The sequence below is a fragment of the Austrofundulus limnaeus genome, unplaced genomic scaffold, assembly GCF_001266775.1.
Source record: "Austrofundulus limnaeus strain Quisiro unplaced genomic scaffold, Austrofundulus_limnaeus-1.0 Scaffold205, whole genome shotgun sequence".
Classification (NCBI taxonomy): domain Eukaryota; kingdom Metazoa; phylum Chordata; class Actinopteri; order Cyprinodontiformes; family Rivulidae; genus Austrofundulus; species Austrofundulus limnaeus.
Genome location: NW_013952607.1, coordinates 249,428 through 274,634, shown reverse-complemented (window position 1 = coordinate 274,634; position 25,207 = coordinate 249,428). Strand labels below are relative to the sequence as shown.

At 37.2% G+C, this 25,207-nt stretch overlaps 4 protein-coding genes across 13 annotated transcripts in view; 1 reads left to right on the top strand and 3 right to left on the bottom strand.

The window, feature by feature from the left end:
* eya4 (EYA transcriptional coactivator and phosphatase 4) overlaps window positions 1–1,905 on the top strand; it is a 57,026-nt gene extending 55,121 nt beyond the window's left edge. For 3 of the 9 annotated variants that reach the window (XM_014018885.1, XM_014018890.1, XM_014018891.1), the window contains one exon: window positions 27–1,905. In XM_014018885.1, coding sequence (XP_013874339.1) covers window positions 27–229 — 203 coding nt within the window. In that variant the 3' untranslated portion in view covers window positions 230–1,905. The remainder of the gene's footprint in view (window positions 1–26) is intronic. The other 6 variants (XM_014018886.1, XM_014018892.1, XM_014018893.1 and 3 more) reach the window with 4 other exon arrangements.
* A 127-nt stretch (window positions 1,906–2,032) lies between these two features.
* rps12 (ribosomal protein S12) lies at window positions 2,033–5,919 on the bottom strand. The gene is made up of 6 exons (XM_014018894.1): window positions 5,896–5,919; window positions 5,725–5,771; window positions 4,660–4,776; window positions 4,394–4,496; window positions 3,931–4,032; window positions 2,033–2,120 (listed from the first exon to the last, which is right to left on the bottom strand). Exons 2-6 carry the CDS (start codon window positions 5,736–5,738, stop codon window positions 2,058–2,060), a joined length of 399 nt encoding a protein of 132 aa, XP_013874348.1. The 5' UTR covers window positions 5,739–5,771; window positions 5,896–5,919; the 3' UTR covers window positions 2,033–2,057.
* A 951-nt stretch (window positions 5,920–6,870) lies between these two features.
* zgc:153284 (SH3 domain-binding glutamic acid-rich-like protein 3) lies at window positions 6,871–9,910 on the bottom strand. Its single transcript, XM_014018931.1, has 3 exons — window positions 9,720–9,910; window positions 9,383–9,550; window positions 6,871–7,018 (listed from the first exon to the last, which is right to left on the bottom strand). The coding sequence occupies exons 1-3, from the start codon at window positions 9,762–9,764 to the stop codon at window positions 6,956–6,958; spliced, it is 276 nt and encodes a 91-aa protein (XP_013874385.1). The 5' UTR covers window positions 9,765–9,910; the 3' UTR covers window positions 6,871–6,955.
* A 2,286-nt stretch (window positions 9,911–12,196) lies between these two features.
* Window positions 12,197–25,207, bottom strand: part of LOC106524879 (scavenger receptor cysteine-rich type 1 protein M130) — a 16,973-nt gene continuing 3,962 nt past the window's right edge. Inside the window, exons 1-17 of one of the 2 annotated variants that reach the window (XM_014018883.1) lie at window positions 24,364–24,455; window positions 24,104–24,179; window positions 23,823–23,849; window positions 23,392–23,703; window positions 22,076–22,369; window positions 21,647–21,961; window positions 21,273–21,563; window positions 20,299–20,613; window positions 19,882–20,181; window positions 18,884–19,192; window positions 18,359–18,673; window positions 16,081–16,389; window positions 15,701–15,997; window positions 15,273–15,608; window positions 15,072–15,179; window positions 14,650–14,731; window positions 12,197–12,709 (exon numbers count right to left, since the gene is read on the bottom strand). In XM_014018883.1, the coding sequence (XP_013874337.1) occupies window positions 12,556–12,709; window positions 14,650–14,731; window positions 15,072–15,179; window positions 15,273–15,608; window positions 15,701–15,997; window positions 16,081–16,389; window positions 18,359–18,673; window positions 18,884–19,192; window positions 19,882–20,181; window positions 20,299–20,613; window positions 21,273–21,563; window positions 21,647–21,961; window positions 22,076–22,369; window positions 23,392–23,703; window positions 23,823–23,849; window positions 24,104–24,155 (3,816 nt within the window). In that variant the 5' untranslated portion in view covers window positions 24,156–24,179; window positions 24,364–24,455 and the 3' untranslated portion in view covers window positions 12,197–12,555. Of the gene's footprint in view, window positions 12,710–14,649; window positions 14,732–15,071; window positions 15,180–15,272; window positions 15,609–15,700; window positions 15,998–16,080; window positions 16,390–18,358; window positions 18,674–18,883; window positions 19,193–19,881; window positions 20,182–20,298; window positions 20,614–21,272; window positions 21,564–21,646; window positions 21,962–22,075; window positions 22,370–23,391; window positions 23,704–23,822; window positions 23,850–24,103; window positions 24,180–24,363; window positions 24,456–25,207 lie in introns of those variants that run through there. The other variant, XM_014018884.1, reaches the window with a different exon arrangement.

The following is a 25,207-nucleotide window of genomic DNA, read 5'->3' as shown; positions in this document are numbered from 1 at the left end:
TCCCCTTGTTTATTTGTTTTTTGCAGGGAAAGAGAGTTGCTTTGAGCGCATAATGCAAAGGTTTGGCAGGAAAGTAGTGTATGTTGTAATTGGGGACGGTGTGGAAGAGGAACAGGCGGCCAAAAAGGTAATGGACCCCCAAGAAAGCTTTATGGTGACCCCGCCTACTCTGCGCAGCGTGAGCTCTGATTGGACGAAACCTGCAGCAGTTTTTGTGTTTGGTCTTTGACTTCCTCTGGTCGACTGGCTTTTAAACTTGTTTTTGTTTGTTTGTTTAATGTGATGGGATACTTAACTGCAGCTGCTGAGCTCCAATCTTGGCTTGGCTTATTGCGTGGTTTTTGCACTTAAAACGGAATTATCTTAAGCTTTTAAAGCTTCATTGACATTTCAAAATTGAGATTGGCTCGTTTCTAACATTCAATCCTAATCAGATTTACTAAGATCTAAGTGTACCCAGTAACCAAGCTTTGAGCGCTCATTTGTTAAGAATACTGTTTAGTTTATTGTGAGAAATCAGTTTTTATCTGTTGTAATCTGATGTGTTTTCTTCAGAATCTGATTCTTTTCCTTTTCAGCTTTGGGTTGAATTTCAGATGTGATGGTGTTGGGTTTAACCAGACAAGGCATTTTGGGAAATAACTTATTTGGTTTTGGCTTGAAAGTTAATGAAAAAAATCCAGGGATGCCACCAACAACCTGATGACCTCAACCTGTGAGAATCAATCCAGAAGAGGGAGCTCATTCATTTAAAGCTATCAACCCTGTTTCTAATGACCCACTGCACACCTGATTCAAATAAACTTAATTTAGCAGAGTCACTCATTTCAGTCATTACAGTATCTTGTGCACCAGACCAATTTTGTTGTACTTTGTACCAGTTCTAATGTAATTTAATGCTTTTTCACCTCCATTGGTGGCAAGTTTCAGCATGAATCAATCAACCCAGTTCAGTTACATGGCCACAGCAGTGTTGAGAGTAAATAGTCACAAAATATTAAAGTTTTTTTAAAGGGGCGTGGCCAAATTCATACCTATTACCTGCCTGAATTGTCAGCATAAATTAAACATTTCCAGATCCTTTAAACACCAGTGCAGGCATTTAAAAATGTAAAATTTCTATAGTAATAGATGCATTGTTTAAAAAAAATGAAATCAGTGATGCAAGAGCCACAACTGCATATTTCCCAAAGTGCTTTCAGATGTTTGACTGCATGGGTTTTGTTTGCAGTGCTAGCAGCTTCAGGCTACTGTAGTGGTGCAACTTGCATGGGTTTAGGTGGTGATTAACACTTTGGTTTTAATGGTGTCCCCACTTCACAGCACAACATGCCCTTCTGGAGGATATCCAGCCACTCAGACTTGCTGGCGTTACACCAAGCACTGGAGTTTGAATACCTGTAAGGATGGTAGAAACATGGACTTATGCAATGATACCATGGAAACAGCCCTCTTCTTTTGTACAACTATTTAAGAACAAAACGAAAAAATAAACTGCAACTGATTTTTTTTTTTTTTTTTATCTTTTTGAATGTCTGGATTTACAAACTCTTAATGGTCTTAAAAGAGGTTAAGGTCTTTAGGGTTGGGAGTTCCTGGACTTGATGCACCCTCCCAGTCTGGATGAGACGAAGAAACCTCTAAAAACCTGGTCTACTGTCCACAGCTAAACCAGAACATGAAAGATGAAGACTTTCACAAGGACCACCTCACCAAAGCATTACTCTGAAGGCATCTGTGTACAGACGAACGTCAACTGGAACTTTTTTTTTTAGGGTTTTCTTCCTGGTGGTTAACTCAATGCAGACTGTGGTTTAAGAAACTCTAAATTATTTCCAATAAACTTAAAGGAAAGTGAAGTTTTTTTGTTCCTTTTGTCAAGGAAATAAAATTTTAGCAATCTTCCTCTGTGATCTGTGTTTTTTTAAGTGCATCACACTTTAATGAATACTGCATTTTAATGATACACTAATAGAATGAGCTAAGTGAAGGATGTTAGTGGGATTTTTAGATAAAGAGAAACTGAGACGACTTTATTTCCACGTTTTATTGACATCTCATTTCTTGGCTTTGAAGTATTCTTCAATCACATCCTTGGCTTGAGATTCTTTGCCGTAATCCTGTAGACAGCAAAAAAAAAAAAAAAAAAAAATATTTTTTATTTGCACGAAAAATTAGGATCAAAGGGGTGAAAATTGTGTACTGAACGGCAAACAGTTTCTGTATTGTCTGTCAGGGTTCTTACAGCTTAAAACAAGTTCAATTTAAGACTTTTTAAGACCTCTTTAATGCTACTTGAAATTTATTTTAAGAACTTCACAAAAAATACGAAAAAAAAAAAATCAAGAAAACATTAAGATGAGATGCATCAGGACAAAACCAAAAAAAAAATAACTTAAGTGACAATTTTACCCAAATGTTTACTTTACCGAAACAAAATTTTGTTTAACTTTAACAAAATACTTTACTGAATGCCTCTGAGAGGCATTCAGTAAAGTATTTTTAAAAACTATATAAATGTTACAAATTATTTTAAAATTTGAGATGAATTACAATAATCCTACTCAGCTACAATTGTTTATTAAAATCTCTTAAAGTTTGATTTAACATTTTAAGGCTAATTAAGGCCTTATTTTTGGATTGATCAATTCAATGCCTTTTAATGCTTTTTAAGGATCTGCAGGAACCCTGTATGTAGGGATGTTGACATGTCGTCAGCAACTGCTGTGACCAGATTTTGCAAGGCTGCTCGGTGTGTTTGCTTGTAATTTCCTCCCGTTTCATTATTTCTACGAATTTCAACAAATCAGGCTGCCGTCAGGTAGTTAGCTACAGCCTCGACTTCAAGTTTTTAATTTTTGTTGATGCGTTTTGAAGAGACAGTTTTTTGAAAAGACGATCAAAGTAAATCACCCGAGTTTTTCTAGTGAGCCCTTAAAGAGATAAGCTGCCATGAAGAACATTATTTTATCTGCCCTTCTTCCAAATTTGAAACGTCGAACTATGTTTTTTTTATCCGGAACAGCGCTTGTTGCAAAGTGTTTTGATGCTCGTCTTCGTCACCTGACACATTTAACACGCTGGCTTTGTTTACAAAAACAGATGTCCACATGGTTTTTAAACTGTTTTAATTTCCTTACTTTCTAAGACACATTAAGTTGATTTGATGCTACAGTTTGCCTTGTAATGTTATTTTATACCTTTTCTGCTACTTTTGAATCGGCTAATATTAAGTTTTATTAGTTTTTTAGGACACAAGATGCTTCCTACAAAACCAGAATGGGAATCTTTTCCTAAAATTTCATGGCGATATCTTGAACACTGAGGAAGTTATGAGCGAAATTAGAAAACAGCAGGTGAAATGGTCACATTGGTTCTGCTGTGAACTGCAGCAAGAAAACATGAGCTGATTTCACCTAAACAAACATCAATAACTTCCCTCAGACTTCAGATAATCACAGGATTGTGTGTTATTTTGTAAGGTTTGAAATGTTCTTTTGGAATCCGCTGTCAGATTTAATAATGGTGTAGGATTAAAAATTTATCCACATCTCTACTGTATGTACTAAAAATTTAAGCAGTTAATTTTTTAATTTGACAGGATTTCTGTTGGTTAAATTTAAGACCTGCATAGTAACAAGTCAATTGTGCATTAAAGCATTGCACTGAATTCAATCCAACAAACCAGTTTTAAGAGCAAAGCAAACAGATTCTGAGTGAAAGTCAGGTTGGTTTAACACTGCTGCTGCATGCTGGGACTTTTGTTTCAGCTCAATATCTTAATCTTCAAACGAAACTACAACATGAACCAAAGTGTAAAAAGAAATTGAAATAAACTGACAAAAATCAAGATGCAACCTGAACTGGACAGGTTTAAGACTTTAAAGTTTCAAAGTTAGAAATGAAAACATAACCTTGTGTGTTATTTACCTTAACGACAACGCAGCTGCAGCCCACCACCTTCCGGGGTTTTCCTTCACGATCGATCTTGCACAGGCCGACCCACTCCCCGAGCTTCTTGTTGTCGTCAACCTGGAATCCAAGTTTGCATAAAAATAAAAGAGCATTTTAAGAAAACCTGCCAATATAAATACAGCTAACAACCACCCACTTCAAACAAGTATGGATTCTTGTACATTAGAGCGAAGTCTCACCACAATCTGTTTAAAGTGAGCACTGATGAAATACAAGCTGTGTGTACTGGTCTGTATCTCAGACAAAAATTGGGTAACAATGGCATTATCCTCACAGAGTTCAGTAGAGGGAGCCAAGTTATCATCAGCGATGCAGGAGTACAACACAGAACCACTACAGGTTCCCAATTTAACATGGCTTTAGCAAAGACTTAGCCAACAGAATAAACACTCTAAATCATGGTGGTGGTTTTGTTTACCTTGATTAGGTTGATCTGATGCTCAGCGCAGAGGGCCTCCACCAGCTTGACGTACATGGGCTCATCACAGTTGGCAGCCAGGACGCAGAGATGGGCCTGACGTCTGGGGGAAAGAAAAAAAAAAAAAAGAATTTTAGAGCAGGACAGAATTTGGACTCCATCAAAATATGACAATAAATTAAAATTAGCAACATATGAACTGTGCAGAAGTCTCAAAATCTACATCAGTAACAAAAACCAAGCCAATAAGTGCATAACTAACTTACTTGTCCAGAGCCTTGGCAGCCTCGCGGATGCCACGGGCAAGGCCGTCGTGGATGAGTGCGGTCTTGAGCACTTCAGGGAGAGCGGTGTTCACATCCATCACACCTCCGGCAGCGATGCTGTCAAAACCAGAGAAAAATCAGCTCCAACTTTTGCACAGCAGCCACGGTAAGTTTGATGGTGTTCTACTGAGCTTCTGGCATGTCAGAAATAGCATATCACTCATTGGAGAGTGAAGGGGTATCCGACAAAATGGGAATCATCATTCAGCAGAGCTCATGCAGAGGGAAACGTCAAGATTTGAGTTTCAGCATCTTAAACTAATATGATAAACTGAAAGTGGAAAAACAAGGAGTAGCCTTTGTTTTATTTACAGCCATCAAATAAAATCTGAAGTGTGTGTTCTGCAGGGAGACTAAACTTACATAGTTAAGTACAAAGTAAAGAAAAAAAAACACTTGCTTGTTAATTGACTAACGGCAAACAATTTATATTGCTAAATAATTATTATCTTTTCGTTCAGATATCCAATAAAAAATATGGTGCAATATCAGAATTACAAAAAACTGCAATAAATCAAAGCATGCATTCACGTCCTGCCTGCTAATAATACATTTGGTCAATCTACAGGACTATCTGACCTTGACGCCTTGATTGTGATGACGAATAATAAAATGTGCATTTATCACTCAACTCACCACAAAGTTTTTTTTGCCTTTGTGCTGTTTAACTGCAAACTTAGTTGATTTATTAGATCCAAAGATCAAGCAATATATATATTTTAATGTAGTCAAGTAATAGCTAAAAACGTCTAGTCGGATTTGAAATCTTGTCACTCTTTGCATTGTGCTGAAACACTGCACAAGTTGCTTTAAAGACACATTTAGAATAATTAGGAACCAAGATTTCAACTAGCCTCTTAGCGATTAGCATTTTGCGGTGGTTTAAAATACAATAAACGTCGTTTTTCATAAATCATATCCAAGTAGCCCATGTAACTAAAATAGTAACATTCACTCAAAACTGACAGTAAACAAATGCAAGTCGAAAACTAGCGTCATGCTCACCCTTCCTCGGCCATTGTAGATTTGGGATGGATGTCGGACTTAAAGTTCTGTAATAAAGTAAATTTGCAACAAAAGAGTTATTGTCCATCTCAAACAACACGATATGATGAGTTTAGAAAATAGGATGCTTGATAAATAGAGCAGATTGTGCCGAGAATCGAAGAAACGCACCCTGTCCTCCTCTCAGGTAGCGGGGAAAGAGGACGTCACATTTCAGCGACAGAGGTTTATTACCGACAGGACCCATCTGCGCCGCACTGAGGCGTCCTGCGCGGTGCCTGTTGTAGTTTTCATTTGGTTCCGTTTGGACGAAATAATTACAGCGTTTGTTTACATACATTAACAACAAACATTTTATCTAAAAAATTATAGAAGAAAACAATGAACATTGTGCTTATCATGTATCTTGTTTTAACATTTATCAAAATTTATCCGAGAAGCTTTCACTGACACACAAAAAACATTGACAAAAAGCTTTTTAAATTGAACAAATCAACTAGTTTAAAGATGCATATTTGTTGTTACTGTCAAAATAACATAAACTATGAATTTAAGGTATATATTAATCATGGCCAGCTTTAAAATCATGTTAAAGTTCACTCAGTTTATTATGCCTGATGTTTGTGTTTGTAGAAACACTGACATACTACACAATCACTGATAAGCCTACTGTTTAAATAGAAGCACACAAACACTCATGAGAGTTAATTGGTACAAAAACAGAGAAGTAAAATAGAAAAGTAGACGGCCTGCAAAGTTCCAGTATCCTGCATGAAGGTATGTATGTGAGTCAAATGCATGGACACACCCACCTGTCTGACTGCTATTCCAGTCATGGCATGACTTTGTTAAGTGTCAACATTCACACACAACATTACAGCCAAAGCACACGTGTATAGACTTTTGTGTTTCCAAATGCTGTTATTTTCTTCTCATCTTGATTCTTAATTTTCTTGAGATTTTGTTAAAAGGTGTGTGATTTTATTTTCCCCTATGACAAAAAGCGTTAAAATGTTTGTGGAGTCAAAATTTTAAATAGTGTAAACGTATTAATTTACCATAGACATCCACGCTGACGTATCTTTTGTTTTTCTTCTTTGATCAAACACGACTAAAGAATCCCTCGTCACACAAACAGAATCACAATTCAAACACAAATTGATATTTTTTTATTGATTTGTTTGTTCAGCCCGTCAGGATAACATCAAGAGTCCTACATCCAACATTTCCTTCAGAGTTTGAGGAATTTCTCCAACTCTTCGCACTCGATTGCATTTTCAAACGCTTCAAAGTCCTGCAAGAAAGAAAAAATGAGAAGATTTAAACAATTTTTGTTAGTCATTTTAAATGTTTCATTTAAGAAACAGCATATCTTACTACAGCTGAAGCCAGATGTTTACCTAAACTGTATGAAAAAGACAGAACTAGTTTTTCTCACTGTCTGACCTGAAATCAGTTTCAGGTCCCTTATATTGACCAAAATTACTTCTATTTGCTAAACATCCAAGTAGGAGAGATTTTTGTTTAAAGTGGGAGTGTTTGGTAATTTTTTGATTTGATTTGATTTCAAACTTCATTCATTCCATAAAAACAAAGTTATATGTGCAATAAAAAAACAAAATACAAATAAAATTAAATGAAAGGCAGCAGAGAGAAGAAAAAAAACTTATATCTGCCCCTTCTTCCTCAGGTAGAAATTCAAACTATAATAATCTTCAGTTAACAAAACAAAACAAATGAATCAAATTGAATGGCTACATNATTCAAACTATAATAGTCTTCAGTTAACAAAACAAAACATTGAATCTTTCCAAAACAAAAAAATTGAATGGCTACAAATTAACCCATTTCATATTATTTGCCCCTTTTTTTCTCAAGTATAAATTCAAACTATAATAGTCTTCAATTAACAAAACAAAACACTGAATCTTTCTAGAACAACAAATGGCTACATATCAATCCATTTCATTTATATCTTTTTAACAAACTTGTCTTTATCATTCTCACTTTTAACACCATCTTCCAAATTATTCCACAACCTCACTCCTTGGATCGAGGTGCACCGTTCTTTCAAACACGTTCTAAACTCAGGTTTCATGAACGTCTCTATTCCCTTCAGATTGTAACAGCAGACACATAGTTTGATTGTTTACCACAGTGAAGAAACTATGTTACCATCAGTTGTTATAAAAAAGTATAAAATTAACTTGACATCACAGCCTGTCTAAACGCCTTGAAATTGGCCTCTGTTTTATTACGAACCTCCTGCCGTTTCTGACACTCCCACTTCAGCACGTTTTCAAACAATTCTTCATGCCATTTACAACCTTTCGTAGGAGCGTTGCATGGCGCATGAACGAGTCAAAGCAACATACTGGGTATGTTTTTGATGAAGTAATAATATTATAACACAACATAAAGCTTAAAAATATCAATTTTTACATAATTTGCCCGATAGATTATTTTTTTCTGTCACAGTTTATATATTTCAACGTACTTTGAAACAATCACACTGCATGCACTGCAAAAAATGTCCACCTGACCAAGTTTTAAAATCATATCCAGCCAAAAAGTCTTTTTGATCTTGTTTTGAGACTGATTTACTAAACAAAGACTGATTGTGTAAGAATAATAATCTTGTTTTCAGAATGTGTAAGATTATTTGTCTTGTTAGTCTGAAAATATAACTCAAATTAAGTCAAAAATTTCTGCCAATGGAGTAAGAAAACTTTACTTGGTAAGATTCTTGAAATAAGAAAAAAATGAGTCAAATAAAGTATTTCAAGAATCTTACCAAGTAAAATTTTCTTACTCCATTGGCAGAAAATTTTGACTTAATTTGAGTCAAATTTTCAGGCTAACAAGACAAATAATCTTACACATTCTGAAAACAAGATGATTATTCTTACACAATCGGTCTTTGTTTAGTAAATCAGTCCCAAAACGAGATCAAAAAGACGTTTTGGCTGATGTAAGATTTTAAAACTTGGTAAGATGGACAGTTTTTGCAGTGTGTTTGTGTGACAACAACATGGGGAAAATGAAAAGAAATCAGCCAATATATCAGGGACAGAACTGTCCACCGTCCTCCCATCATACGGATTCTGTTCAAGACATGAACATGTTTAGGTGTAAAATGTGCGTCTCCACTCCAAAACAAAACCAAAAGAGCTGGTGAAGATGCTGCTGAGGTAAGAAGGTCACGCAGCCAGGAAGACACCATAACTCCAGAAGCAACATTAAGCATTGCAGATTAAAAGTGCACATAGGGGAAAAATACTTTCAATTTGGTCACAATGACCTAAATGCAACACAACTGAACTACTGTGCAATACTCTGTGAATTCTTCACTGTTTATGATCATCCACCAAGAATCCACTTTCCTAGCCACTGCTGTTGGCGTACTCACACCATGTTTTGTCTAATGAAATGATCTTCACGTCTGCAGGTTATGTGTCAGCTTTTGTAGCACTTCCCTAATCCGCACCAAGACTGGTTCGTACCGTAAATATTTATTTAATCCCTCTGTCCACACCCTAAACCACAGGGCTTCTTCCTGAATTCCATAAGCAGCAAAAGCATGTAAGCTGCATGTTAAATTTTGAGTAAAATCAAGTGACAGCAGAGCTCCACACACTGATCAGCAGGTAAAACTTACTCCACAGTAAACGTCCCCATTGCAGATTTGTGGAGGCATTGCAGCCGGGTTGCCTGCCTTCTTCCTCATTAAGTCCTTGTCCTGAGCATTCTGAGTAATGTCCACGGCTTTATAGGAAATTTTCTTAGATGTCAGGACGGACATGATCCTCTCTTGTTTCTTTTTCAGCTGCCAAGAAAGAGAAGTTTTGCTTTGTCAAACATCACAGTCAGTCAGTGAAACTTTAGATTATCAGCAGTTATTCAATAAATCCACATACAGTCATATTAAAGTACATTAACTGCCTGGTGATGGCTTTTGTTTGTAACTAGAAGAGAAGAAAAACACGATACTGTACCTCCACAGAACTGCTCACGCTGGCATAATACAGAATCACTGACATGTCTGCTGTTTGAACAGAAGCTCACAAATTCAGATGCGCTGACTTGGGTTTGTTACGGGGGAAAAAAAAAACAGAGAAGTAAAATAGAGAAGTAGACAGCCTGCAAGGTTCCGGTATCCCGTATGAAGGTATGTGAGTCAACTGAATCAGCAGACAAGGTGAGCAGGTTTGGACAAAGTTTAGCTGCCTGCACGGACACACCCACCTGATTCTTCCAGTCAAGACACGTCTTTGTCAAGTGTTGAACACAAACAAACATTATTTCCACAGTAGGGGAGACCGGGGACAGTTGCAACACTGTTTTGCGTTTGACTCTGTTCCTCAGAGACGGTTTGAATTAGACAAACCAAATTTTAATACAATAAACTTACATCTGTCTGTTAATAGTCAAAACCATTTATAGGTGATTAAAGCATGTACACTCTTCACAATTTGCATTTGAAAATGAAAAGTCGGATGTTGCAATTGACCCCGGGCTTGGGGACAGTTGCAGTAGCATGTTATTAATACAATATATTTCACTGTAAATAAAAGTTTTATTATTTTTATATTTATATTATTGCTAAATTAGTAAAAACTAAAAGTTATAATGATATTACAGTGTTATTTATTTATTCTTTTTGATCAAATGATGAATATAGATTTGCCTTGATGAGTAGACCTTATATACAGATGTCAAAGACTCCAACTGATAGAAAATACAGTTGACTTTTAGGGACAAGGATAACAGAACAATTTGTGAGGCATAGCTTTTGTTTAGCCTGTTGTCACTGTACGCCTACATTATGCAACATTTACATTGAAAGAAACTGGGATTTTAAAACCATTTTTGAAAACAACAACTGCAGAAAATACATCTTAAACACTTTTATGTTTTAAACTATAAAATTGTCATGAATGCACAATACCCTTTTAAGTGTAAACTCAATTTAAACATCTTAACATCACCTGTATTTGCTGTTTTTATATGGATTTATCATATGGGGACAGTTTCAACAACTGTTGCAACTGTCCCCCTTCCTGTCAGCCATGATAAAACCTCATGTGTTAGCTAAATGAGCTGATCTGGATACATGTTAACTATATTAGTTAAAAGTCAACATATCACTTGTTTAAACCATATGAGTTTGAGCTGGATCACAAAAACAGGGACAACAGTATAACAAAAATAAAGCTCGGCAAAAAATAATAATACTTTGGTTCCTCAAAAACAAATTTTCTTCAAATAAATCCTGGAGAAGTTTTTGAATCTGCTTACTCTTTCTTTGCAAGGTGGGGCGTCTGAGCGTGTACAGTGTGAGTGTCATCACTCGAGCTTGTTTCTGTTTGGAGAAAAATGACGTGTTGCTACTGTCCCCGGCCTCCCCTGTTCAATCACTGAAGCACACTTGTATAGACTTTAGGACAGTAGACCCCCCTAAAATTTGCGAGGGGTAACATTCTCAGTGCACTTTCAAATTTAGAAAAAATTTGAATGTTGGATGTGGTAAAAAAAAAAAACATAGTTATTCCTAAGTACATTTGTACATTCAAGGAATTTTCTTCCGCGTCCAAAAGCTACGCAAACATTTTAAATGACAATTTGAAGAAATCATGGAGGGCTTCGGGGTTTGTCCGCTCCACTTTTTGCTTTGGCCAATAGTTTTTCTTCCACCAATAGTTTAAGCTTGTTGCTGTGCGCACATTAGCGAAATGTTAGTGGTGGCTTAAACACCGGTGATAATGATGATGAATGAACATAGTGCGATGAAAATAAAGATTACACAGAAAAGCAGAGGAAATATTTATGAAAAATAACGTATTGTTACGAAAAAAATGGAAACAAAAATTGTGGAGAATTTTTGTGGTTACTGCCAAAAATGCGGGTGTTTCTGCAAACAATTAAATGTTAAATTCTAAGGTGAAATCAGTGAATGGCTGAACGATGCAAATGATGCAACATTCTACTTTTCCTCTTCTTGTTCAAGAGTTCATATCGCATAAAGCTCTTTACAAGCATACTAATTCGTATCCAATTTGCAATAAAGCCAATCGAAAACCAAACCCTTTCAACTGAAGTCAACCGGATGTGGGCCAGGTCTGGCAATGACTACACTACACTGTTTTTAAGTTGACATGCCACAACTGATCCAACTGCGGTTTGGTTTATACGGCGCTGCTGGCCCATGCAGGGAGGACCGCCTCTGGCAAACCACCTCTGGGCCACATAAAGCGCCATCATTCTTTACTGTATCTGTTAGTGCTTTGTGTGGGCCAGAACTGGGCTGATATCGGGTACTTTCTCACTGTTTGCTACCCTTCCCATGATACACTCGTCATGTTCTGACAGCTGGAAGCTTCCTGGAAATTATATGTTTAATGAATTATCTTGTTCTTTTCAATGATCATTCAGATGTAATCTCAGAATGTAAAACATTTGAAAAAAATAATGCTTTGAGTTGTAAGAAAGACACATTTATTGATCAATACAACAACAAAAACAAATGATCTTGTTTTTTATAGATTCCTTAAGTTTAGCAATATCATTTACAGAATCTCTGATTTTTACAAACCATCAGCGGCATATGAATGAAAAACATCTTATCTGTGATATCGTATTTGTTGTTTTAATTCTGGAAACATTAAAATCTCTTTTGAAGCAAATTACACAGCAATCATCTTTAGAAATGCAAACGATTACAAATTATTTTGTTAAAAAAAGTTTAAGTAAAATGCTGCCTATTAGATTGCTGTCATGTTGGAAGTGAAATAAAATCCCTCAACAGAAGCTGCTGCTTGAGTCGTGTTGGCATCACGAGTCGACCAAGGGTTCCAACTCGTAACACACTCGTCCTGCCAGGTCTTCAGGGACTCCCTCTGCAACCTTCTCCGAATCAAGACTGGTGTTCGATGCTTTTGGGTCACTGCTGTGGAGTTCATCTTCATACAGCTGGTTGGTACGTTCCCTATGGGGATATTAGGAGGGAGATCATTAGAATAAAGACAACACATCCAACCAGTTTAATGTCTAAGCAAAAAGAAGCAAAAGGCTACACTGTAAGCACTTGAAGTAACAGAATTTTAACTAAAAGTAGCAGAGCTGGATCTAAAAGCAAAAAATAAAATAAAACAAAAGAAAATAGAAAAAGGCCTGCTAACTAAATGTAGCAGCTAAAAGTAACACAAGAAGACAAAAACTGAGCAAGTTTGCAGAAGCAGATTTGAAAGAAAAAATGTTTAAGGAAATTAATGTATCAAATCATTGTATTTTTATGGGAGAAATTTTATTTATTTATTTATTTATTTATTTATGTATTTATTTAATCAATCAATCAGGACAGTGGACATTAATGAACAATCTTATACTTCTGTACAGACAGTAAATGAGCCAGAATATAGCACAGTTGCTAATTTACATCTGTAGTCCTGAGGCAGAAAGACAAAACAACACAAGGTGTTCAGGAAAAACACAACTCAAGATCACAACATACAATATCAAACAAAATCCAGAAAATATTCCGACAAATGACGTTACAACAATTAAATTATTCAATGATTACACAATTGAGAACTTTTAAGCAACTGTGTTGGAATGTGTTCTCATACTGGATTATTATTATTATTATTATTATTATTATTATTATTATTATTATTATTATTATTATTATTATTATTATTATGTGTTCATACTCTGAAGTTGTAGACAATAGATAAACACAGCTGCAAGTTCTGTATGTCACGTCACTTTCTATGACACTATGTTTGTGCATGTTATTCTACTGTTGTCCACTAGGGGTGATAATGAGTTTCTTCATGTAACGCTGTTCTGGAGAAGAAGCTGAACTTGTGTTGATAATAAATAGAACAGAAGTAACATGGTGAAAAGGATGTGTGGTTCATTATAAAGATGAGTAATGAACAAGTGCAACACACTGTTTATTTGTATTTTGATTTTATGGACCCCAGGAAGACTAGCAACCGTGGAAGCTAATGGGGATCCAAATAAAACAATAAGATGCTTTTTAAATGTGTAATAATTGGGACATTCCCTTATATTTGTTGGGAGACAGTTCCAAAAGTGTCCTCCTCTGACTGACAGGACAGTTTGTCCAAAGGTTGTTTTCCTGTATGGGATCTCTAGATCTCCTCTGGAGGAGACTCTGGTGCTAAAACCTCTGTCAGTTTTTGGTTTACTGTAGGTAGAGAGTGAAGGTGGAGCTAATCCATTAAGAACTTTGTAAATTAAACAACTGTTTTTAAAACTGATAAAACTGTCAAAATTGAGCACATTATATTTTTCTAAAATGTTACACTGATGGAATGACTGGGGCTTTTGAGCAAAGATTTTTTTTAAAGATTTTTTGAATAAAATTTCTATTTGTTTTAAAAGCTGTCTCCAGTGATTGACCAGGTTGTGATGCAGTAGTCTATGTGTGAACATATAAAGAGTGGAGAAACATTTTAGCAGAACTGATTGTCATAGATTATCTGATTTGCTTAAAAGGTTTGTAGATTGAATTTGATTGTGTTTGCAGTGAGTTTGATGTGTTTTTTTTAATGGAAATTTAAAAAACACTTTTAAAAACTTGTAAATAAAGTATGGAAATGTATAAAAGTTAGTCGGCACTCATCTCTTCAATGAGCAAACATTTTGATATAAGAACAGAAAAAAGCACTAAGTATGCAAAAACAATTAGATTGCAAAAAAATTTTCCGAAAAAAAAAAAAATGTGGGAAACGCTGACGTAAATGCTGAATCAGCAATTACACAATAATGACAGGAACTTGATTTCTAGGAAACGTGGACACCAACAGGAACATTTAAAATATTTAAGATGACAAAACCAAATGTGGCTTGAGACTGATAAACAATTTAAATAGGAAAAAATGATAAAAAAAACTTTACTTTTCATCCACAACTCCGTTGCTCCTTTCATCCGGGGTTTTTCTCAGTTCCTGAAACTTGCTGCTAAACTGAACAATAAAACCTGAAAAATGAGAACAAATTTTAGTTCATTTATTTTCCAAAGATAGCTGAAATATTTAATAACACTATGGACTAGCAATTACAGCAAATAATCTCAACTCACTCAACCGCTACTATGGAATGTGTTTATATGTTAGCAAAATATTTCAAGAACCACTAAACAAATTTGAGTAAACTTTTAGAAATTAATCATTATTTGTCCAACTGCAACTGATGAACTGTAGGGTTCAAGCCAACACAAAAATGGCTATGACTCACTTAATATTGAGGGTAATTTTTGGTGTGGTAGTAGCTGAGAGTCTTTCATGTTCACAGATCAACATTCAAATGTGAATTCTTACCAGAACCTCGCCATTTCTTTCTCAAGACCCATAACCCAACAGCCAAGAGAAGCAGCAGCAATACTAAAACGCACGTAACTCCTGCAACAACTGCAGAGGATGAAGATGCTGTAGGGAGTAAAAGGTAAAGTATAAGAGAAATATCAAACTCCCACAAATAAACAAACAAAAAAAGATTAATATATTCTTCTCTGGTCTCACCAATTACACTGACATACAGTGACTTGGAGGGAAGAGAACAAAAGGTTTGTGAGGAAATGTTCACTCCATAAATGCAGGCGTACTCTCCCTCGTCTATCAAATCTATTTCAGGGAATTCAAAGTATGTCACGTAGAAGATGGTGTGGCCAAACGATGGTTTTGCTACAGTCATGTTCTTCTTCGACTTTGTCAAATAGAAAACCCCCTCAGGGTACACGGAGTGGACGGAGCAAGAGATGGAGAAGGCGCTTCCTCTGGTGACTGATACCTTCACGGGGCTGTAGACCACCATGGAGTGACCAGATGTTAGTGAGATGCTGGGCTTCTCTAACTTTACTGCAAGGCGGAGGAAGAGTTGTACATTTTACAAATGTGACAGCAACCAGAGTCTACTACAAAAACGGACCAACAAGGCTTTTTGTTTTTACCTATGACTGAGAGTTCAGCCATGTTTCCTTGAGGATAATTGATGGCTTGTTGTTCAGGCAATTTTTTTTTATATTCGCAGAAGTACGACCCATTCAGACTGAAGTCTGCCTTTGGAAAAACAAATGTTGCAGCTTCGTTCTCAGAGAACTTTTCCATTTGAAATGATCCTTGGATCCTTTTCAGCACAAATGTCCCACCCAAGTGTTCAGTTGCGACGGTGCAGGTGATTTCAACTTTTTCACCCCATTGTACCTGAGCAGAGGGACTAAAAGTAATTTGGGGCTTCTGTAGATCACCTGAAACAGATTGGTAGAACTTTAACAGTGTAGGCAGTGGGAAATTGATTGTTCACATAGTGAAAACGAGCTAGATCTCTTACCTAAACAGATTACACCGGCATCTTCACCATGCCCACAGTTGTTTTCTCCAAATCCTCGATGCGTACAGTGAGTGAGAGCAGCTTCTTGGCCTTTACACACCACATTATCCAACCATATTGGACCAGAACCTCTTCCAAAATGGGCACTAGTTGGTGCAAGGACTGCATGACCACAACCAAGTTGTCTACAGACCACGTCAGCATTGCTCATTTCCCAGTCGTCATCACATACGGTGCCCCACTGGCCTTTATATAAGACCTCCACTCTGCCAGAGCACTGTCCCGAGCCGCCGACCAGCCGCAGCTGGGCTGCATGTGAAGACAAACATTGGGATTAATACAAATGCAATGGATGGAGCAGGAGACAGAATTAAAAACACATAGGCTATATATTCTGGAAAGTTAGGGGAAAAATGGCAAAAAAAATTAAAGATTCTTTCATATTTTCAGTGAAATGGCCGCAGATACCTGTTTGTTTTAAGACCGTCTGATCGTTCAAAAATCAGAGCCAGTAGGCATTTGTCTAGTGCCCCTAGCTGAAGGGGGTCCCAGAGGGATGACTGAAGTGATCAAGTGTCATATGAAACATTGTGTGCACTAAAATGCCCATGACAGTAACACAGACTGTAGCAGCTACATTTAATCCATTTACTGAACTTCAGCACAAGATATAAGCTGTTAGTGTGATGGCTGATCATATTTTGTGATAAATTATTACTACAAATCTAAACACGGCCACAACTGTATTTTCACCATTCAATGGCACATTTGGCTTAACTATTGAAAACATGGATGAAATAAGAAATATAAAACACAAAATACATAAAAAACCTACTGAAATTTTAGAATTTTTGGACAAAAATTGCAATATATTGATATCATATCATGACCCCTTGTCAGGTTTGCAGGAGGAATGAACCCAGGTCCAGATAAAGGAGAGGAGTTTTTAAAAGCAAGATATTTATTTAACAAAAATAAAATAAAAAGCTGACATTGCAGCAAACTTGCAAAACTCTGAAGACAAGACACATGAAAAAAACAAGGGAAACCAAACAGTAGGACATAGCCAAAACAATGAACCAGTGAGGGTGAAGAACTGAGCCAGAATAAATACAAACAGAGGGAATGAGGAGATGAACAACAGCTGAGAAGATAGTAATTAGAAACTACTGACAGGTGTGTGAGACAGAGGAGGAAATGACAGAAAAACAGCTGAGGAGATGAAGGCATAATGACAATGAGAGAACACAAGAGGGAGGTAACACAAGACAACAGAACACATATCCTCACACCCCTTTGTCATGGTATGTATCACATCACCAAATTCTTGACAATATAAAACCTTACTACCCCACCTTTAAAGGTGAAGTGGTTAAAAAATGGACAGATGGATGGATGGATAAAACAACAGAAACCTGCCAGACCAAAACAAAATTTAGACCTGTATTTCTCATTATTACTTGCTTATATTAAAAGAGTGCTGCAGGTATTTTGAATAGGAGTTGTGAAGAAAGTTCATAAACCATCAACATAATACCTGTTGTAAACAGCTTTTTCAAGGACCTCAGTTTGGAGAAAGAGTGATTTGTTTGGACTGAACAGACAAGCTAATGAATTTTTAAACTCCACTTAGATTATCTATCAAATTGAATTGTTATTTAAGTCGGAATTAAATCATTTCTCCAAGCTGTCTTCAAAAACTAACGATAAGTAAAATGTTAATAAACTTTCCAAAGAACTTTACTTTAAAAAGACTGAACAATCTCTTTAATATATCCATCAAACTGAAGGAAATTTTTAGTTAGATACTGATTTAAAGCACCACACCATTTGTCTTAGTTTCCTTTTTTAGGCTTGACTTTTATAGTCTATGGTTTGCCTATTGTAATGTCCTGATTAAAATAGTTTTAGGTACATGCCCGAAACACCTTGACAACACATAATAAACCGTTAATAAAAACATTAGATGAGCACTGCTGGTCAGAGTGTCTGCGATTCAGCCATTGGCCTGTAGGGGGCGTACCAGGCACTGAAGATCCCTGTATATTATAGAACGGAACTTCCGGTTTCAGGCAGCGTTGCTCTGGTTGCTTCAGTGTAAGCAATAAAGGCTCACTCATTAACCAGATCTGGGTTGTATGGTCCTCTTCTCCTCACATTTAATCTATTCAACATTTATGTGGTTTTGTCTTAATTCCAGTTTAACGACCACTAAACTATGGATAGACATCATTGTACGTATGTTGAGGTAAGATGATATTAATTTTCCCAGCTTTACCTGCGCAGACAGCTGCAGCGTCACGTTCGTGCCCACACGTCGACGCACTGAAACCTGTTTTTGAGCACTGCTCGAGAGAAGTCACATTGACGAAGCATGAATCACTCGTCTCCACCACCGACCCATTGCCCTGGCCAAACTGGGCAACTCCGGGTGTGGTCAGAGCATGGCCACACTCCAGCAACTTGCACACCGTCTCAGCTTTACTTTGGGTCCAGCCTGCATCGCAAACAGTTTGCCACGTTTCACCGTGACGAACCTCTACTCTACCGGAGCACTCGTCCTTGCCGTTGGCCAACCGGGCCACCAAGCTTCCTGTGGAGACAAGTAAGCTAAAATGTAGCAACATGAATACAAATATTTAATTGAAGCAATAGTTTTATGTTTAATGTACAATACATCTATTGGATAAAATTTTCAGAATGTAAAGGTAAATGAGTCTTTACCTGCATTGCAGAGGTGTTAAAATTAAAATTACCTACAACTGGAATTAAGCCTTTGTTTTTGGTCTGTTTCTTATCTCACCTGTGCAAACAACTCCAGCTACAGAGCTTGTGTTGCAGGATCTGCCCACGTATGGTCTTTGTGGGCACTGAGAGAGGGTAGACTCCCTTCCATTGCATTCAATTTGTTCAATCCAGGTCTGTCCAGTGCCACGGCCATACTCAGACATTGTGGTGATCTTATGAGCCTTTCCACAGTCCAGCTGCATGCACACTACAGAAGCATCATTGATGTCCCAGGATTCACCGCAGACTGTCCCCCACTGGCCTTTATCGTAAAACTCCACTCTTCCAGCACAACGATGGGGCCCATCAGCTAACTTCACATTTCCTGGAAATGACAGAAAATAATTCCTTAGATGTAAGAACTAAATTGCCATTTACTTATTAGATACCTTTTATAGGGGACATGTGCTTTTAAAGCATTCTTATTTTTCACATTTAGTTGGTCTATATAAAATGGAAGTGCAATCCTTTGGTCTGAATGCCTTCTTATTGTAATTCCACAAGCCCCTCTTTCACCCCTTTTCTGAGGGATGTCTCAAAGCCGCTCGTTTTGACGTTGTCTCTTTAAATCCAGGCCATTCACACCCCGCTCCCCTCCAGCTTCCAGACTGGTCCACTCTGATTATGTAGCTATGCAGTTTTTTTTTTACAAAATATTTAAAAGTTGTCAAAAACAGAAGAATTATCCATACAGCCTTACATGTTGGAGCCAGAGATGATCAAATTGAGTCCAGAACTTATTTGGCAGTTTTGTCGCAAATACGTATTACTTAAAAAAACGTAATAGAAAATAGAGACAACTGAACGATTTGAAAAATATGCTCCAAAAAGAATATAAAAATATCTTGACCCCAATTTTGGAGCAGTGGGAGTGTTAGGTTTAAACAAGGGTTTATGAGATTTGTAAACCATTACTTTTTACAATTATTTACATTTTACACAGCATCCCAGTTTTTTTATAATTGGGAAGGTAAAAGAACACTACTGATTTTAGCAAAAGTGCAAAATACTTACCAGAACATTTAACAGATGCATCTACAACCTGATCATTGCTGGTCCTAGTGTAGTCTCTCAGCGTACACTGTAAGACTGAGCTCTCTCTACCAGTACAACTCATCTTCAGGCCTCTGAGGTCTTTACTTTGAGCAAAAGATCCAGAAAACTTGACTGGGTCTCCACAGTTCATCTCCCTGCACACCACAGCAGCTTCTGATGTTCCAAAGTTTACACTGAATGCTGGTGACCAATGTTCATTGTGATAGATTTCAATCCTGCCTGAGCACTGGTCGGTGCTATTAATCAGTCTGAGGTTAGCTATAAAAAAAAGGGAGAGAATCAGTAATTGGTTCTTGGATACAGAGAAAAACTTCTATTTTGTTTGATAGTCTGCCTGACATACAGTACTGTTGGGTAAATAATTAAAACAGGTACCTGAACAAATTACTCCAGCATCTTCACCATGGCCACAGTTGTTTTCTCCAAAGGGAGGTCGCCGGCAGTGCAAAAGAGATGTCTCATTGCCGATGCAATTGACATCATCTAGCCAGATGCTTCCTTGGCCCGAGCCAAAGAAGCCTGCAGTTTTGGTCGACTTAGCGGTTCCACAGTCCATGTCTCTGCACACCACCTGAGCATCTTTCATGTCCCACTCATCATCGCACACTGTTCCCCACTGGCCATCGTGCAGAATCTCCACTCTGCCAGAGCATCGGTCCGTGCCGTTGACAAGTCTAATTGGTGGATTACCTGAGAACAAATCATGTTTACTGTACCTAAAGTCAAGGAAAAGAAAATTGCAAATAAAACTGAGGTGTTATTTAAATAACAATCAAGGTTTATGGTAAGTTCAATGCAACCATGTTGCAACAAGTTTGCTTGGCGTGACGAAAACATGCTTCCTTAAAAATCAATGTTCATTTGAGTTTATAGTCTTCTGACTAATCCCTCTTCAGGGGTCCCCTCAACGAATCATCCTCCTTCTCACTCTGCCTTCCACTACAAGTAACTCCATGTCCTCTTTAACTGGATCCATAATATCTTCTTTGGCCTTCTTGTTTGTCTTTTTCTTGGCAACTGCACTTCTAACATTCTTATACCAGTATTCCCATTTTCTCTCCTCCGGACTTGTAGAATCCATTTCAGTCTGGCCTCTCTAACTTTATCTCTCAAGCATTCAACCTGTACTGTTCCTCTAATGATTTTATTTCCTAATCTTCTCCATCCTTGTCACTAAAGTAGCAGATGCAGAGATCACAAGGAAGGGAGTCACTCATGGAAAAATTTGATCGGGAAAGTCAACCAAAACATATAAACACTTTGCTTGTGCTACAAATACTGAAAATGTTGTTTTTGCTGTTTTTAAAAAGGTTCATTTTCACAGAACAACACAGTCTTTTGTGTCTTACCTGTACATGCAACAGAAGCGCCGTCACACCTGCCCGCATGCTCTTCAAGCGTACAGTTGCTTAAACTGTTCACATTAGCAGGGCATCGACTTATAAACCCTTGTAATATACTGTCACCAAAACTGAACACATCTTGGGATTTCTTTGGCTTTCCACAACCGAGTTCCTTACAGACAACCAAAGCCTCTTTAACACCCCAATTATTATTGCAAATTTTCCCCCAGCGACCATCTCGGAAGATCTCCACTCTGCCAGAGCACCTGTCCGTCCCATTGATCAGTCTCAACGTCTCTGGAAGGCAAACAGTTAAAAGTGTAAGCTTTAAATGAGTATAACCTGCATACTTTTGAGCTTCAAAAAGAGCTGTCTTTTACCTGAACACATAACACCAGCATCTTCACTGTGGTCACAGTCGTGTTCTCCAAACCCTTTATGGGGGCAGTCGGAAAGGGACTTCTCATGACCGATACACTCAATGTCATCCAACCAAACCTGATCGTGACCTCTTCCATAGAAGGCCTTGTACTTTACAGCAAGAGCAGCGCCACAGTTCATCTCTCGGCATGTTACCTCTGCTTCCTGCATCCCCCATTTGTCATCACAAATGGTTCCCCACTGTCCTTCATAGTAGACTTCTACTCGACCAGAACACCGATTAGTCCCATTTATCAGCCGTATTGGTTTATTGTCTGTCAGGTTGAAGGTGGAAGTGAAAAAGAGTATTTTTTATATCAGAGACTATGCACGAAAGTGAAAAAGATTAAAGTTACAACAAATGACCAAAGATATTTTGTGTCACTTACTCATACAGGAAATTGTGGCATCAACACAGCTTTCCTTGAAATCTTGTAGCTGGCACTCTGAGATAGAGGTCTCATTCCCAACACAGGTAGTTTTGAGTCCTGACAGGGTTTGACCCTCTCCAAAATACTGCACTTCCGTGTGTACAACGGGAGACCCACAGCTAATCTCACGGCACACCACCTCTGCTGCTTCCTTGCCCCAGTCACTGCTGCACACTCGTTTCCACTGGCCTCCGTGGAAGACTTCCACTCTGCCAACGCAACGATTGCTTCCATTGATAACCCGCACATGGTCTAACACAAACGAGAAAAAAGTGAAGTGCAGAGACACCAATCTTCATGAATAATGATAACTATGAGAATAAAAAAGGGTGTGCATAAATAAAATCACAGAATGAATTAGGACCATAGTTCTCAAACTATGGTACAACCCCTGGTAGTATGTATTCAGGATCCCTTTAGTGGGATTTTGGTATCACTTATTAATAAGCAATAAATCATTCTTTGTAATTAGATGAACTGTGGTGTAAAGGTAAAACGTATAGATAGAAAAAAATGTTTTTGGTATAGACATATTATTGTGTTTTATAAGGTGCAAAAGAGCCAGAAAATAAGATTCTAGTTATCTCACATTTGTATCTAATTTAAATACATGGGTGTCAAATGGGTGGCATGGTGAGTAGAGCCATTGCCTCTCAGCAAGAAAGTTGCAGGATCAAATCCCTGGAAGATTTCTGGGTAGATTTTGCATGTACCCTCTGTGCATGTGTGGGTTTTCTCTGGAAACCCGGTTTATTCACTCAGACCAAAAAAAACATTTTAGGCTAATTGGTAACTCTAAATCGCAATAGGTATGACTGAGACCGTGAATGGTTATTTGTCATATTTGTCACCCTGTGATGAACGTGCGACCGCTCTAGGGTGTACTCTTCCCTTCACGCAGTGACTGAACATGGGCATCAGTGATCCCTGAAAGACCAAGTGGGTAAAGATAATGGTTGGATGGATGGATGTCAAAATGGTTGCTTAGGCCCTCCTCTTTTGACCAATTGGGTCAATCTAGGGTCTCTCCACAGCCAATTATATAGAAAAGTATTTTAAGGGGGGTGGAGGGTGGGTGGAGTTCAGACTAGATGATAATGAAATGTGCTGAAAAGACAATATAAATTGGTTCAGGAGAAGGAAATATGATTTTTGCTGTTGAGGAAATGTCCAAAAAAGGCAAGTAGTACTTTCAACACGTTTTAAGGAATTAGGAGGGTATTTTGATCTTTTGTGTGGAGGAAAGCATATATAGAGAGAGATGTCTGGCTTACCAGAGCAGACAACTCCAGCATCTTCACTGTGACCACAGTTGTGTTCCCCCAGTCTTTTGTGTGGGCATTTAAGGATGGAAGTCTCACTCCCAGTACACTGCACATCATCCAACCAGATCTCCTCTTTACCCTCTCCAAAAAATGCATTCTTCTTAGCCTCCATGACTGTGCCACAGTTTAACTCTCGACACAGCACGTTAGCATTAGTGATGCTCCAGTGATCGTCGCACACGGTTCCCCAGCTGTTTTCATGAAAGATTTCCACTCTGCCGGAGCAACGTGAAGGCCCAACCAGTCGAATTTTGTCACATTCTGGGAAGAAAACTTGACAGTTCAGAAGGTGTATCTCTTTGAGCACAATGAGAAGAGAGCCTCTTAAAAAAGGGGTGAATCTGCATGTTTTCAGTTAACTATAAATGGGTTTTAAATACCTGTAAGCAGCGGTAGACTCATCAAACCTAAAGCACAGATCTATAGTCAAATATTGCAAATATTTGTACGGTAATAGCCTTGTTATTTGTCACCAAAAAATTATAAAAGCTACGTAACAGAGCAAATTCATTCGTATCACAGAGTCAAGCTTTCTAGATCAATTTAACTGTTAAAAAAAGAATAAAATTATTCACAATCTCACTTTTTGCCTCCTGTTTAATATTTTTTAGAGTCTTTGACTATTTTGTATTTTGGAGTATAAAAAAGTTTATAAGCTCACCTGTTATGAAAAGTAGTGCAAAATGTAGCTTTTCCTCCAAAAGGGAACTCATTGTGTCCTCTATTCAGGCAAGAGTCTGTAAAAATAACAAAATTAATAAAAACAAACATGTTCTTTCTTATCTTCTAAAACATCTATAGCTCGTGTCATTGAGTTGTATCTAAACCAACACATTTTCTTTTTATAATTAACCCATTTTAGCAGTTTTTCTATTAATTTGTTTCTTTTCCTAAGGATAATTTTAAGTTATCTTTTCTTACTTTTCAAATCCACCAAGTATGGCCAAATATTTAGTGAGTTTCAAACAAAAAATGTGTTCATATCCAAAATATCCAAAGGATAGAACCCCCCTGCATGGTCAGTATTGCTATGAATAAAAAGGACAGTCTGAACTTGGACTGCAATTGTGACTCGTGTTGACATTTTCATCAATCATTAAAGACAAAAGGAGATTTCATCTTGTTTTACACAATATCTACACATCTATTTGAGGGGAAAAATAGATTTACAGTAAAAATGCAGTCATGTTGAATATTATTCAATTAAATTATATGATGTAAATGAATTAGTTCAAAACGATATATTGACATGAGAAAAAATCAACTGAGAAATTTAGATGAAAAGAAAGTTTGTTTGAGAACAAAGGTAACAAGAATTTCACCTTTGAGCCCTGCAGCTTAAATCGTGCCAGTCCAGTCCAAACGTCTTTCACAAGACTTTAAAATAGTAATGCAACAATTTAACTCAGGGGTGTCAAACTCTTTAGATCTTGTTCCAAGTCAAGTCCAATTTCTGTTAATATAGTGAAAAAATGTTTTATAACAAATTATTCTTATAGAAATATAAATGACCTGTTCCACAGTATGTTTTATGTAGCGTTCTGAACGTATGTTATCTAACATATTTTAAAAATCAAATTATTTCAGCCAGTAAGAATCCAAAAATATTATGGGAAATGATCAAGTCAGTGACAGGTGAAAGTAACAATAAAACATTTAATAACAATTCACAAATCTCAGTAAATGGACTTCTTGTTTCTGATCATGAAAAAATTGCTAACTTATTTAATGAATATTTTATTTCTTCAGTAAGGACATCATTACC